The 11,486-nt window shown below is 38.5% G+C and overlaps 1 protein-coding gene across 1 annotated transcript; it reads right to left on the reverse strand.

The window, feature by feature from the left end:
- Positions 1 to 3,279: 3,279 nt before the first annotated feature.
- Positions 3,280 to 10,589, reverse strand: LOC145952518 (uncharacterized). The gene is made up of 5 exons (XM_083064890.1): positions 6,928 to 10,589; positions 6,553 to 6,724; positions 5,866 to 6,453; positions 3,899 to 5,772; positions 3,280 to 3,775 (listed from the first exon to the last, which is right to left on the reverse strand). Exons 1-5 carry the CDS (start codon positions 10,587 to 10,589, stop codon positions 3,280 to 3,282), a joined length of 6,792 nt encoding a protein of 2,263 aa, XP_082921016.1.
- Positions 10,590 to 11,486: the final 897 nt, after the last annotated feature.

Genomic DNA, 11,486 nt, shown 5'->3' on the forward strand with positions numbered 1-11,486 from the left:
CTTTTTTATAGATATAATTTATATTATATATTAATAAAATATTACTGTAAATATTATTATTGTTGTTGGTTGTTATAAATATCTAGCACCTTAAAAAAAAACTAACTTAATCAATAAAATCAAGTAAACTAATTTTGTTAAAACAAGAAATAGATATTATCATCTAAGATTAAAGGGATACCACATAAAAATAATTTTTTAGAGAAAATAGATATTATTAATTTTTAAAAATAAATTATTATTATTATTATTATTATTATTGTTAAAGTAACTATTACTATTATCCAAAGAAAACAACTAATGTACATAAATAACAAAATAATTTAATCTACCACGATATACTACATTGTTTTCTATGGTTAAAAACCCATTATCATAAAATATTAATATAATGCATACCTTAAAAAAATGTGATGTAAAAAGGAGAACATTGAAAAGAATGGAATAAAATAAAATAAAAATGGGCTAAGAACAAAGGAGGTATGATAAGCCTACATGGCTTGATGCAACGTGAGTGGGTGAGAAAAAAAAGATGGCATTGACCCACTTTGAGCCCACCATGGAACATGAAAACAAGATAGGACAAAAGAATAGGAAAAGAAAGAAAGAAACAAAAGGGGAAAACGAAAAAAAACAAATGGGTCAAGCATTAATTCGTAGCAGCAGGGCAAAAACAGAGAAAAATGAAAAGGAAATCGCCTTCAGTATCGCTGCTGCTGGAAATTGCCTCCGGTGTTGGCATGCGGCAGTGCATGAAGGTTCTCGGGATAACTTATTCAATTGTATTTCCCTGGTAGTGTTTGTTAACCCATTTTATGTATCTCTTTCATTATGGCCAGGTTTTATTCATAAAATGATTTGCTGAAGTTTGAGGGGAAGGGTTCCGATTCCATAAATAAATTTTGTTTTAATCAAAGAAAATTGGAGAAAGTAATTGATACCTACACTATTTTAGTCTCTTGCTTGATCTTCCGCTTGAGTCCTCCGTGCTTCCCCTCGCTCCCTTTTCTCCGTCCTCCCCCTTCTGGAACGAATCCCCCCTTGTTTAGACATTTTGTTCTCTTTTTATGGCTCTCCTGCCCCCCGCTTTTGGCAACTGCCCTTTTGTTTTTTTCATTTTTTTCCTCTCTTTTATCAATTGTTTATAAGCACCGAAAATTTTTTCAAAGCTTCCGTGAAGTCTCCAACTGCTCCCTTTGATCTGTCTCTTTTTTTTGCTACCAGCTTGCTAAGTTTGAAATTCTAAGAATTGTTTTACCGCATGGGGTCCCAAAACCAAGACTTTCTTACTAGTACCAAGACTTTGGCTTCATCTATTTGGCATTTTCTGAGTTTTTTATTTAAAAAAAATTGGTGTTTACAGTTGCCCCTCTTTACTTAACTTTTACCAAATGATATGAATAACACGAGTTTTCATATCATAGTAGTAAAAGATAAGTAAAGACTTAAACTCCAATTTTGTCTAAAACAAAAGTTGCATGTATTAGAGAAAAGATAATCACGATATTGTAGCATGAACTGGAGAATATAAGATCTAAAAGCAACAAAAATAGTAGACTCATGGTTCCAAACTGTTGGGAGTTAAGATCACGGGGGCTCGAATCACAAAAGAATGTGAGCGCAGAGCTCGAAACATTAAAAGAATGAGCACCGAGGCTTAAAAGATTGATAGAGTGAGCATAGAGGCTTGAAAATTAAAAGAGTGAGCATAGGGGCTTGAAAGATTGATAGAAGCTTGAAAATTAAAAGAGTGAGCACGGGGCTCGGAAGAACGATAGAGGTTTGAAAATTAAAAGAGTGAGCACGGGGGCTCAAAAGATTGATAGAGGCTTGAAAATTAAAAGAATGAGCACGGGGCTCGAAAGATGGATAGAGGCTTGAAAATTAAAAGAGTGAGCGCGGGGGCTCGAAAGATTGATAGAGTGAGCATAGAGGCTTGAAGATTAAAAGAGTTAGCACAAAGACTCAAAAGATTGGTAGAGGCTTGAAAATTAAAAGAATGAGCACAGAGACTCAAAAGAATGATAGAGTGAGCACAGGGACTTAAGATAGAGTGAACACGGGGGCCCAAGCATTGATAAAATGAGCACAGGGGCTCGAAAGATTGAGAGTGAGTGCAAGGACTCGAAATATTGATAGAGGCTTGGAACTTTAAAAGAGTGAACATAGAGGCTTGAAAAGTAAAAGAGTGAGCACGGGGACTCAGACGATTGATAGAAGCTTGAAACATTAAAAGCGTGGACATAGAGGCTTGAAAAGTAAAAAAAGTGAGCACGGGGACTCAGACGATTGATAGAAGCTTGAAAATTAAAGAGTGAGCACGGGAGCTCGAAACATTAAGAATCGGGACAACAACCAAGTAAGTATAGGAAAATTCAAATTTATAAATTGTAATAAACATTCAATCGGTTCATGATGTATGCATGACATGCAATGAAATGGTTTTAATGGAAAAATAATAACAAGATGAGTTTTGACCTTTCATCTCGTTATTATTATTATTATTATTATTATTTTTGCATCATTTTTCCAACCTTTGACCCCCTCACGAGCATGAGTGTTCAGACTGACCTTTTGTCAAATTATTGCGTCGCTAGATAAACTATCTTGTCTGATAGTACAATTCAAAATTGTCAACATTTGTAATCTTCTCAATAAAGTTAGCTAGGGATCTTTCATTTCTTTGTGACTCTTAGAATCAATCATCGTAATTGAGATATTTTAGCCTATTTTTGACTTTATTTATTGGTTTTTCTTGCATCGCATGTTGCACTTTTAGCATATAATAATGAAATAAACACACAAAAATGACAAATGATGGGGAATATGGGCTTTTATTGCTTCAAGGAAGAAAGCACAAGTATATGAGAGTGGAGATAAACAAAACAATGGGAGAGTAACATATCATATTTTTGGGGAAAGCAACACTAATTCCCCACATCAACAATTTTGAGAACCCCATTAATTGGCCTCTAAAGGTGTGAAATGCTTGTTGAGCATCTTAATATTGCCTTGGCCTTCCAGTTTGCCCTGGCTTCGCACTTTGGTTGTCATATCTACTTCCTCCTTCTCCGCCTTTCTTTATAAAAGTTGCATTTGTTAAAGTTGCCCCTTCAGTCTAATGGGTATTTCTTTTATTTTTTTTAGACCTTAACTTTTGCATAGGCCGCTCTTTTCGAGTTTTCAGCCTATCAGGTCACTCTAAATTTTGCCTAAGCTGCCTTTTCAGGTTTTCAGCCTAGCGAGCCTTTTCTTTTTGTTATTATTTTGTGCTCTCCTTTATGCATAGTATTTCTTGACTGCATCAGAGTTTATCAGATTCAACAGATCTTCTCCATCCATATTTGTGAGAATCAAAGCTCCTCCTGAAAAAGCCTTTTTTACCATATAGGGCCCTTCATAATTCGGGGTCCATTTCCCTCTATGATCTCTTTGGGGTGGTAATATCTTTTTTAATACCAAATCTCCTTCTTGAAACTCTCGCGGATGAACCTTTTTGTCAAAAGCTCTCTTGATCCTTTTTTGATATAATTGACCATGACATAAGGCATTCAATCTTTTCTCTTCAATGAGGTTCAACTGATCATAGCGAGCCTGAACCCATTCCGCTTCCTCAAGTTTGGTTTCAGCCAATACTCTTAGAGAAGGTATCTCAACCTCAATGGGAAGTACTGCTTCCATACCATAAACCAGCGAATATGGAGTTGCCCCAGTAGAGGTGCGAACGAAAGTGCGATATCCATGTAGGGCAAAAAAAAGCATTTCGTGCCAATCCCTGTAGGTGACCACCATCTTTTGAATAATCTTTTTAATATTCTTGTTTGCTGCTTCCACTGCCCCATTCATCTTAGGGCGATATGGTGAAGAATTGTGATGTTGAATCTTGAAACTTTCACACAACTCTTTCATCATTTTGTTGTTCAAATTGGTCCCATTGTCAGTAATGATCTGACTTGGCAACCCGTATCTACAAATTAAATCTCTCTTGATGAATTTGACCACCACATTTCTGGTCACACTGGCATAAGAAGCTGCTTCAACCCATTTAGTGAAATAGTCGATAGCAACAAGAATGAATCGATGCCCATTGGATGCTTTTGGTTCTATTGGACCAATCACGTCTATTCCCCACATTGAAAAGGGCCATGGAGCGGCCAATACATTCAAAGATGTTGGGGGAACATGAATATTATCTGCATAAATTTGGCACTTGTGACACTTCCTCACATGACTACAGCAATCAGCCTCCATGGTCAACCAATAATAGCCAGATCTTAGGATCTTTCTTGCCATTACATGTCCATTTGCATGTGTTCCAAATGAACCTTCATGGATTTCTTCCATGATTTCCATAGCTTCTTTAGCATCAACGCATCTAAGCAATACCATGTCATGATTTCTTTTATAAAGTACTTCTCCATTTAAGAAGAAACTCATTGCCAACCTCCTTAAAGTTTTCTTGTCATTTTCTGAAGCTCTAGGAGGGTATTCTCTGCCTTTTAGATAGCGTTTGATGTCATAAAACCATGGTTTTCCATCTGGTTCTTCTTCTATTGCTTGACAATATGCTGGTTGACCTTGATTATGTATTCTTATCAGTGGAACCTCTTTTCCTTGACTAATCTTGAACATCGAAGACAATGTAGCCAAGGCATCAGCCAGTTGATTTTCCTCGCGAGGGATGTGATGGAAAGTTATTTCCTCAAATTGTTCCATTAAATTTTTGATGTATGAGTGGTATGGGATTAATTTAGAATCCCGAGTTTCCCACTCATCTCTGAGTTGATGGACAACCAATGCTGAGTCTCCATAAACTTCTAACACTCTAGCCTTGAACTCCAAAGCTGCTAGAACCCCCATTGCACATGCTTCATACTCTGCCACATTGTTAGTACAATCAAAACCCAACCTTGCAGTGAAAGGGATTAATCGGTCCTCTGGAGTGATCAACACTGCCCCAATTCCATGCCCCAGTGCATTAGAAGCTCCATCAAATAACAACATCCACTTCTTTCTATTTATGGACTCTCCCTCCTCAAACAAAGCCATGATATCTTCATCTGGAAAATCATATTGTATTGATTGATAATCGTCTATGGGTTGATGAGCCAAATACTCAGCCAACGCACTGCCTTTAACAGCCTTTTGGGTTACATACACAATATCATACTCTGATAATAACATTTGCCAGCGAGCGATTCGACCCGTTAAAGCAGGCTTTTCAAATATATACTTGATCGGATCCATCTTGGACACTAACCAAGTAGTGTGACTTAACATGTATTGTCTTAAACGTCGAGTAACCCAAGCCAAAGCACAACAGGTTCGCTCTACCAGAGAGTACCTTCTTTCACAATCTGTAAACTTTTTGCTCAAGTAATAGATTGCTTGTTCTTTTCTTCCAGATGCATCATGTTGCCCCAGTGCACAACCCATAGATTCCTCAAGTACCGAGATATACAAAATGAGAGGTCTCCCCGAGGTGGGAGGTACCAAAACTGGAGGGTTTTGTAAATATTGCTTCATCTTCTCAAAAGCTTTTTGACAATCTTCATTCCATATCACTGGTTGACTCTTGCGCAGTAACTTGAAAATCGGATTGCAGGTTGCAGTTAATTGAGATATGAACCTGGCAATATAGTTCAACCTCCCCAAGAAACCACGAACTTCTTTTTCAGTACTTGGAGCTGGCATTTCTAAAATTGCTCTCACTTTGTCAGGATCCACCTCTATACCATTTTCATTAACCACGAATCCCAACAATTTTCCTGACTTCACACCAAAAGTACATTTGGCAGGGTTAAGTCAGAGCTTATACTTCCTTAGCCGCACAAATAGCTTTTGTAGATTTGTGATATGTTCTACCTCCGTCCTGGACTTAGCAATCATATCATCGACATAAACTTCAATCTCTTTATGCATCATATCATGAAACAAAGTCACCATAGCTCGTTGATAGGTTGCTCCAGCATTCTTCAATCCAAAGGGCATCACTTTATAACAAAATGTTCCCCATGATGTAATGAATGTAGTTTTCTCCATATCTTCAGGAGCCAGCCTTATTTGATTATATCCTGAAAATCCATCCATGAACGAAAAGAAAGCATGTCGGGCAGTGTTATCCACTAGAACATCTATATGTGGCAATGGAAAGTCATCTTTGGGACTAGCTCTGTTAAGGTCTCTATAGTCAACACACATTCGAACTTTTCCATCTTTCTTTGGGACAGGAACTATATTGGCAACCCATTGAGGGTACTTTGCCACTGCAAGGAATCCAACATCAAATTGTTTCTTTACTTCTTCTTTTATCTTTAAAGAGACCTCTGGCTTCATGCGTCTCAATTTTTGCTTAACTGGTGTGCATTCTGGGTTCAATGGCAAGTGATGCTCAACTATGCTAGAATCCAACCCAGGCATGTCTTGGTATGACCACGCGAAGACATCAGCATACTCAAATAACAACTTTAGCAACTTATTTCTTTCTTCCCCTTTTATAGCAACTCCTATTTTTATTTCTTTTTTATCATTTTCATTTCCCAGATTGATTACTTCAAGTTCCTCTTCATGGGGTTGGATCACCCGATCCTCTTGTTCTATCAACCTTTCTATTTCTGGTGGAGTGCTCAGGTTATTGTCATCTTCTTCAGCCTCATTAATGGGGTGATCAAAATCGTGACATGGGATATTAGCGTTATTATTTTTGGCATGGTTATTATTGAATCTGCAATTTAGGGTTGATGAAAGAAAATGAAGGTTGGAGCAATAAATGAGAGAAAAGAAAGATTAAAGGATAGAGAGAACATATGACAAAAAGATCAAAATGCATTTCATTCATATGATATACTGAAAGACAACATGCAAGCCCATTAACAAAAAGTCATACTAAAATCACGGGAATAATTGTAGAGTTTGTGTGACAATTACTTTGAAATTGAATTAAGAGTCACAGGAAATTCAATGATCTTCCAATTATGGAGCTCTTCACATGGATCACACAGACACACAAAGTTGGCGTGATTATCATCATTATCTTCCTTAATCATAACCACTTGGTCTGCGTGCACCACCCCTCCACTTTGAAAGCTTTGATAAAGATGACAAATGGGAATCCTCTGAACTTTAGGCTCTCGATTCTCTAGACGAGCCAACCTTTTCTCTCTATTTTCTTCTGCCATTCTTCTTTTATCGGCTTGAGTAGGTTTGTACCCTAACCCCCATCGACCCTTGTTTTCTGGCAATTCTATTAATTTCGTGACTCCTTCCAAGCATGTTCCCAACCCAAGTCCTGGCTGATACCCTCCATTCATCATGACCTTTGCAACCATCATGGATGCACTTGATGGTTGTGGACTTCCCATTGGAGATTCAACATAAGCAGTACTAATTATTTCCAATGACTGAAACGAAGTTTCCAAAGCCTCCTCAGCTGCTTCAATATAACGGGTGGGAGCAGGACAACTCACCAACATGTCTTCCTCACCCGAGACAATCACTAGCTTGTCCTCCACAATAAATTTCAGCTTCTGATGTAAAGAAGAGGGAACAACCCCAGCTGAATGGATCCATGGTCTTCCCAATAAACAACTGTATGCAGGTTTAATATCCATGACTTGAAAAGTTATGTTGAAGGTGAATGGGCCAATTTGGACAGGGATTTCGATCTCCCCCATAACTTCCCTTCGTGATCCATCAAAGGCCCTCACAATCATAGAACTGGGTTTCATATGTGTCCCATCACAAGACAATCGATCCAGTGTTGACTTGGGCATCACATTTAATGAGGACCCATTATCGATAAGCACTCTAGCCAAAATGTGATTTGCGCATTTCACAGAGATGTGTAAAGCCTTGTTATGTCCCCTTCCTTCAGCTGGGACTTCATCATCTGTGAAAGTGAGGTGGTTATTGGCTGTAATGTTACCAACAATGCCGCCAAATGTGTCTAATGTGATGTCATTGGACACATGAGCTTCATTCAAGATCTTCATCAATAATTTTCTATGACTTTCAGAATTCATCAGCACTGATAACAAAGATACCCTTGCAGGAGTATGATTTAATTGATCAATGAGCTTGTACTCACTTTGTCGAATAAACTTAAGAAATTCTGAGACTTCTTCATCCGACACTTCCTTTTTCTTTTTCCCCATGACTTTTTCATCATCTCTCCTCTTAACACTTGAAACCTCTTCATTGATAATTGTATTTTCCTTTTGCTTATGGTTTTTTGTCAAGCCTTCTACTCTTAACTCTTCTGGAGTATAGACTCTACCACTACGGGTCATTCCACCTACTCCTGCGATATTTGTTACGTTGGTTTCTGTAGTGTCAATTCCTTCTTTTTGTTGGGCATTCACATATTCATTTTCTACCTTCATTTCGTAACACCATGGAACCGCCTTAGTGTCCTTGTAATGGAAAGGAGCTGGAATTTGCACAACAAGTGGCTTAAGGGTACTAGGTGTTGACGCGAAAGTGTTTTTTGTGAAAGTGATTACCAGTGGTTTTGGAGTAGTCATGCTGGACTTTTCGTTTGATTGAATCATCAATACATCCTCTTTTGTACGCACCTGGCTCACCTGAACAAAGTTTGAGTTAATCATGCCTTGTAATATTTCCTTGAATTTGCCACATTCCTCAATAGAATGTGTGGTTGTAGGGTGGAAATCGCATACTCCTACTTTGCGAGACTCTCCCTTAATCATCCCATATTTGCACAATTCTGAAAAAATGAATCTCATGGGGGTTCGGATCTTCTCTACTTCTGTCACTTGTGGAGTACATTCTTCTTTGATAGCATTAACCGATGAAGTCCCATGACCTGGAAGTGGATTATTTCTTACATTCGGCTCGCTTTCCTTAAAGCTTAATAATCCTGCATCTATCAAGTCTTGTACCTTGTGTTTCAAACCCCAACATTTCTCAGTTGAATGGCCTATTGCCCCAGCATGATATTCACATTTGGCATTTGAATCAAAACCTCTTGGATATGGAGGTTGGACAGGCTTTATAGGAAGAGGCTCAACTAGAGCATTTTGAACCAGATGTGGTAGCAGTTCAGTGTAGGTCATAGGGATCGGAGCTAGAGTCCTTGGTTGATTATTTCCCCTTCTTTGAGCATTATTCACCATGGGAGGCGAAATTGCCGATTGATTTTCTTGGGGTACTTGAAATTGTGGTGGCGCTGTAGGTGGCCGATAAGGCATTCTAGATGGATAAGGTTGCGGGTATGGTGGCAAAGAAACTGCTGCAATTTGTGGGTTATACATATATTGGGGTCTATAATTGGGTATGAAAGAAATAGGATTGTAGTTAGGTCTGACTGGTGTTGTCATCACTGCATTTGTTTCACCTCCTTTCCTCTTATTTGTGGTTTCTAAGGGTTTCTTGATGGTTGTGGATCCTGTTGTCATGTGTGCAATCTTCCCATTTCTAACTCCCATCTCAACCCTATCTCCAATGATGACCAAATCTGAAAAGTTTGATGATACATTTCCAATCATCCTGTCATAAAAGGGGGATTGGAGTGTATCAATGAACATCGTGACCATCTCTTTTTCCAATAATGGAGGTTGTACCTGAGCAGCTACCCCTCTCCATCGTTGGGCATATTCCTTGAAGGTCTCATTCTCTTTCTTTATCATATTTTGTAACTGTGTGCGATCTGGGGCCATGTCCATATTATACTTGTACTGTTTCAAGAAAGCCTCTGCCAAGTCTTTCCATGTGCGTACTCTTCCTCGCTCCAGGCTCATGTACCAACTTAATGCTGCTCCAATAAGGCTTTCTTGGAAGAAGTGAATCAACAATTTGTCATCATGAGCACAGGAGGCCATCTTTCGACAATACATAGTGAGATGATTCCTTGGGCATGTATCTCCCTTGTATTTATCAAGTTCTGGAACTTTAAACTTGGGAGGAATTATAACATCAGGAACCAGACACAAGTCCACAGCATTGAAACCATAATTGTCGAATCCCTCTATGGCCTTTAATCTATCTTCCAACGATTGAAGCTTATCATCATGGGAAATATCTTCCGAATGACGATGGTGTACAATAATAGTTGGTGCAGGAACTAATCCCTGGTTATTAGGAGGCCTTTCGCCATGACTTACATTAGGTGGTGCATGAGCAATTGAGTGGGTTGGAATTTGTGGGTCATTAGCTTCAAGGGTTAGGTTTTGGGTTTGTGTTTGATGTGATGGGTTTAAGGTGGAGGTAGATGGATTACCCTCAGGAATATTAGCCATAGGTGGCGTGTATCCCGGAGGTAAACCATATGGAGGTAATGGAACTTGGCCTTGAAGGTTTGAAGTGGAAACATGATGGTCATTTTCTGAGGTCGTTAGGATGACAGGTGGTGTGTACCTTTGAACATTCGGGTTGGGTTGCGTGCGTGGAGTAAACCCAGGAGGGTAATCAGGTGACTCATGAGGCTGTTTAGACGACTCTCCATTTGCCCCTTTTTTGGATTCCATTGACTGCAACAAGTCCAAAATTTTTCCCATTTGTTCTTTCAACTGATTTACATCTCCTCTCAGCTCCTCATGCTGTTGCTCCAAGTCATCTACCATCCCTTCCATGATTTTGGTCTTTGTACGTGTCCCGTAAGGGTGTCGAAGGGATGCTTTCTTTGCCTCAATAATTGATTTCTTTTATAAAACTGTATAAGAAAATTTAATGAGTATGTAATGATATGAAAATGTGACTGTGCATCATGTATGTGAAAATGTTAAATTGTTGGAGAGACATAAATCACATGAATCACGTGAATCATCTTTCTTTAATTGTTTCTTAGATCGTCACGTTCTAGATACTAGGTCATGGAATCAGTGGATCTTTGTGATCATTATCAATTAAACTTTTCCTTTAGAATGTCACATTCTAAGTACTAAGCGTAATATGAAACGAGTAGCTTTTGCATGAACATCATCTCTTAGCTGGCAAATTTTATTAATAACAATAGTATAATACATCATGATAACTTAAATTATTCACCGCTAACAACCATCTCTCTCATTTTTGCTATCATATCTCTACAGTATTCAAAGAAGTCATAAATTTCTTTGGGAGTGGAATGTGGGATTGCCATTCCCTCAGCTCGTTGTAGTAGGTGAGAAGTGTCATGGAGCATGTTTTTAACTTGCTGAACTCGATCCACAAGATTATATGCCCAAATTCTTTGATTTTCTTCATGTATTTCGATGACGTCCCTTAATTGCCTTATTTCTTCCTGTAGGCCCATAACCTGATGATTTTTCTCTCCCAATGTGGCTTGATAGTCCATATTCAGATTGAAATTTAGTCTTTTTTCATCTTGAACTCTACTTTCATACTCAGCCACTACCCTTTTGAGTTGTTCTTTCAAATCCTCAAGTTGTTTTTGTGCTGCTTTTTCAGCTTTTTTGGATGTTTCCCAAGCCTCTCTCCATCGTTCACCATCAACCCTAGCTTGATCACGTTCATTTCTTCGCATCTTT

Source organism: Cajanus cajan, chromosome 10 (assembly GCF_000230855.2).
Source record: "Cajanus cajan strain Asha chromosome 10, NIPB_CcT2T_4, whole genome shotgun sequence".
In the NCBI taxonomy this organism is placed as follows: domain Eukaryota; kingdom Viridiplantae; phylum Streptophyta; class Magnoliopsida; order Fabales; family Fabaceae; genus Cajanus; species Cajanus cajan.

Coding starts and splice junctions, on each gene's coding strand:
- LOC145952518 (XM_083064890.1), bottom strand. CDS start 10,589: ATGGAAGGGATGGTAGATGACTTGGAGCAACAGCATGAGGAGCTGAGA. Junction 6,454..6,552: donor CCCATGAAGAGGAACTTGAA/GTAATCAATCTG, acceptor TTGTTATTTGAG/TATGCTGATGTCTTCGCGTG. Junction 5,773..5,865: donor TTGCTAAGTCCAGGACGGAG/GTAGAACATATC, acceptor TTTGGTGTGAAG/TCAGGAAAATTGTTGGGATT.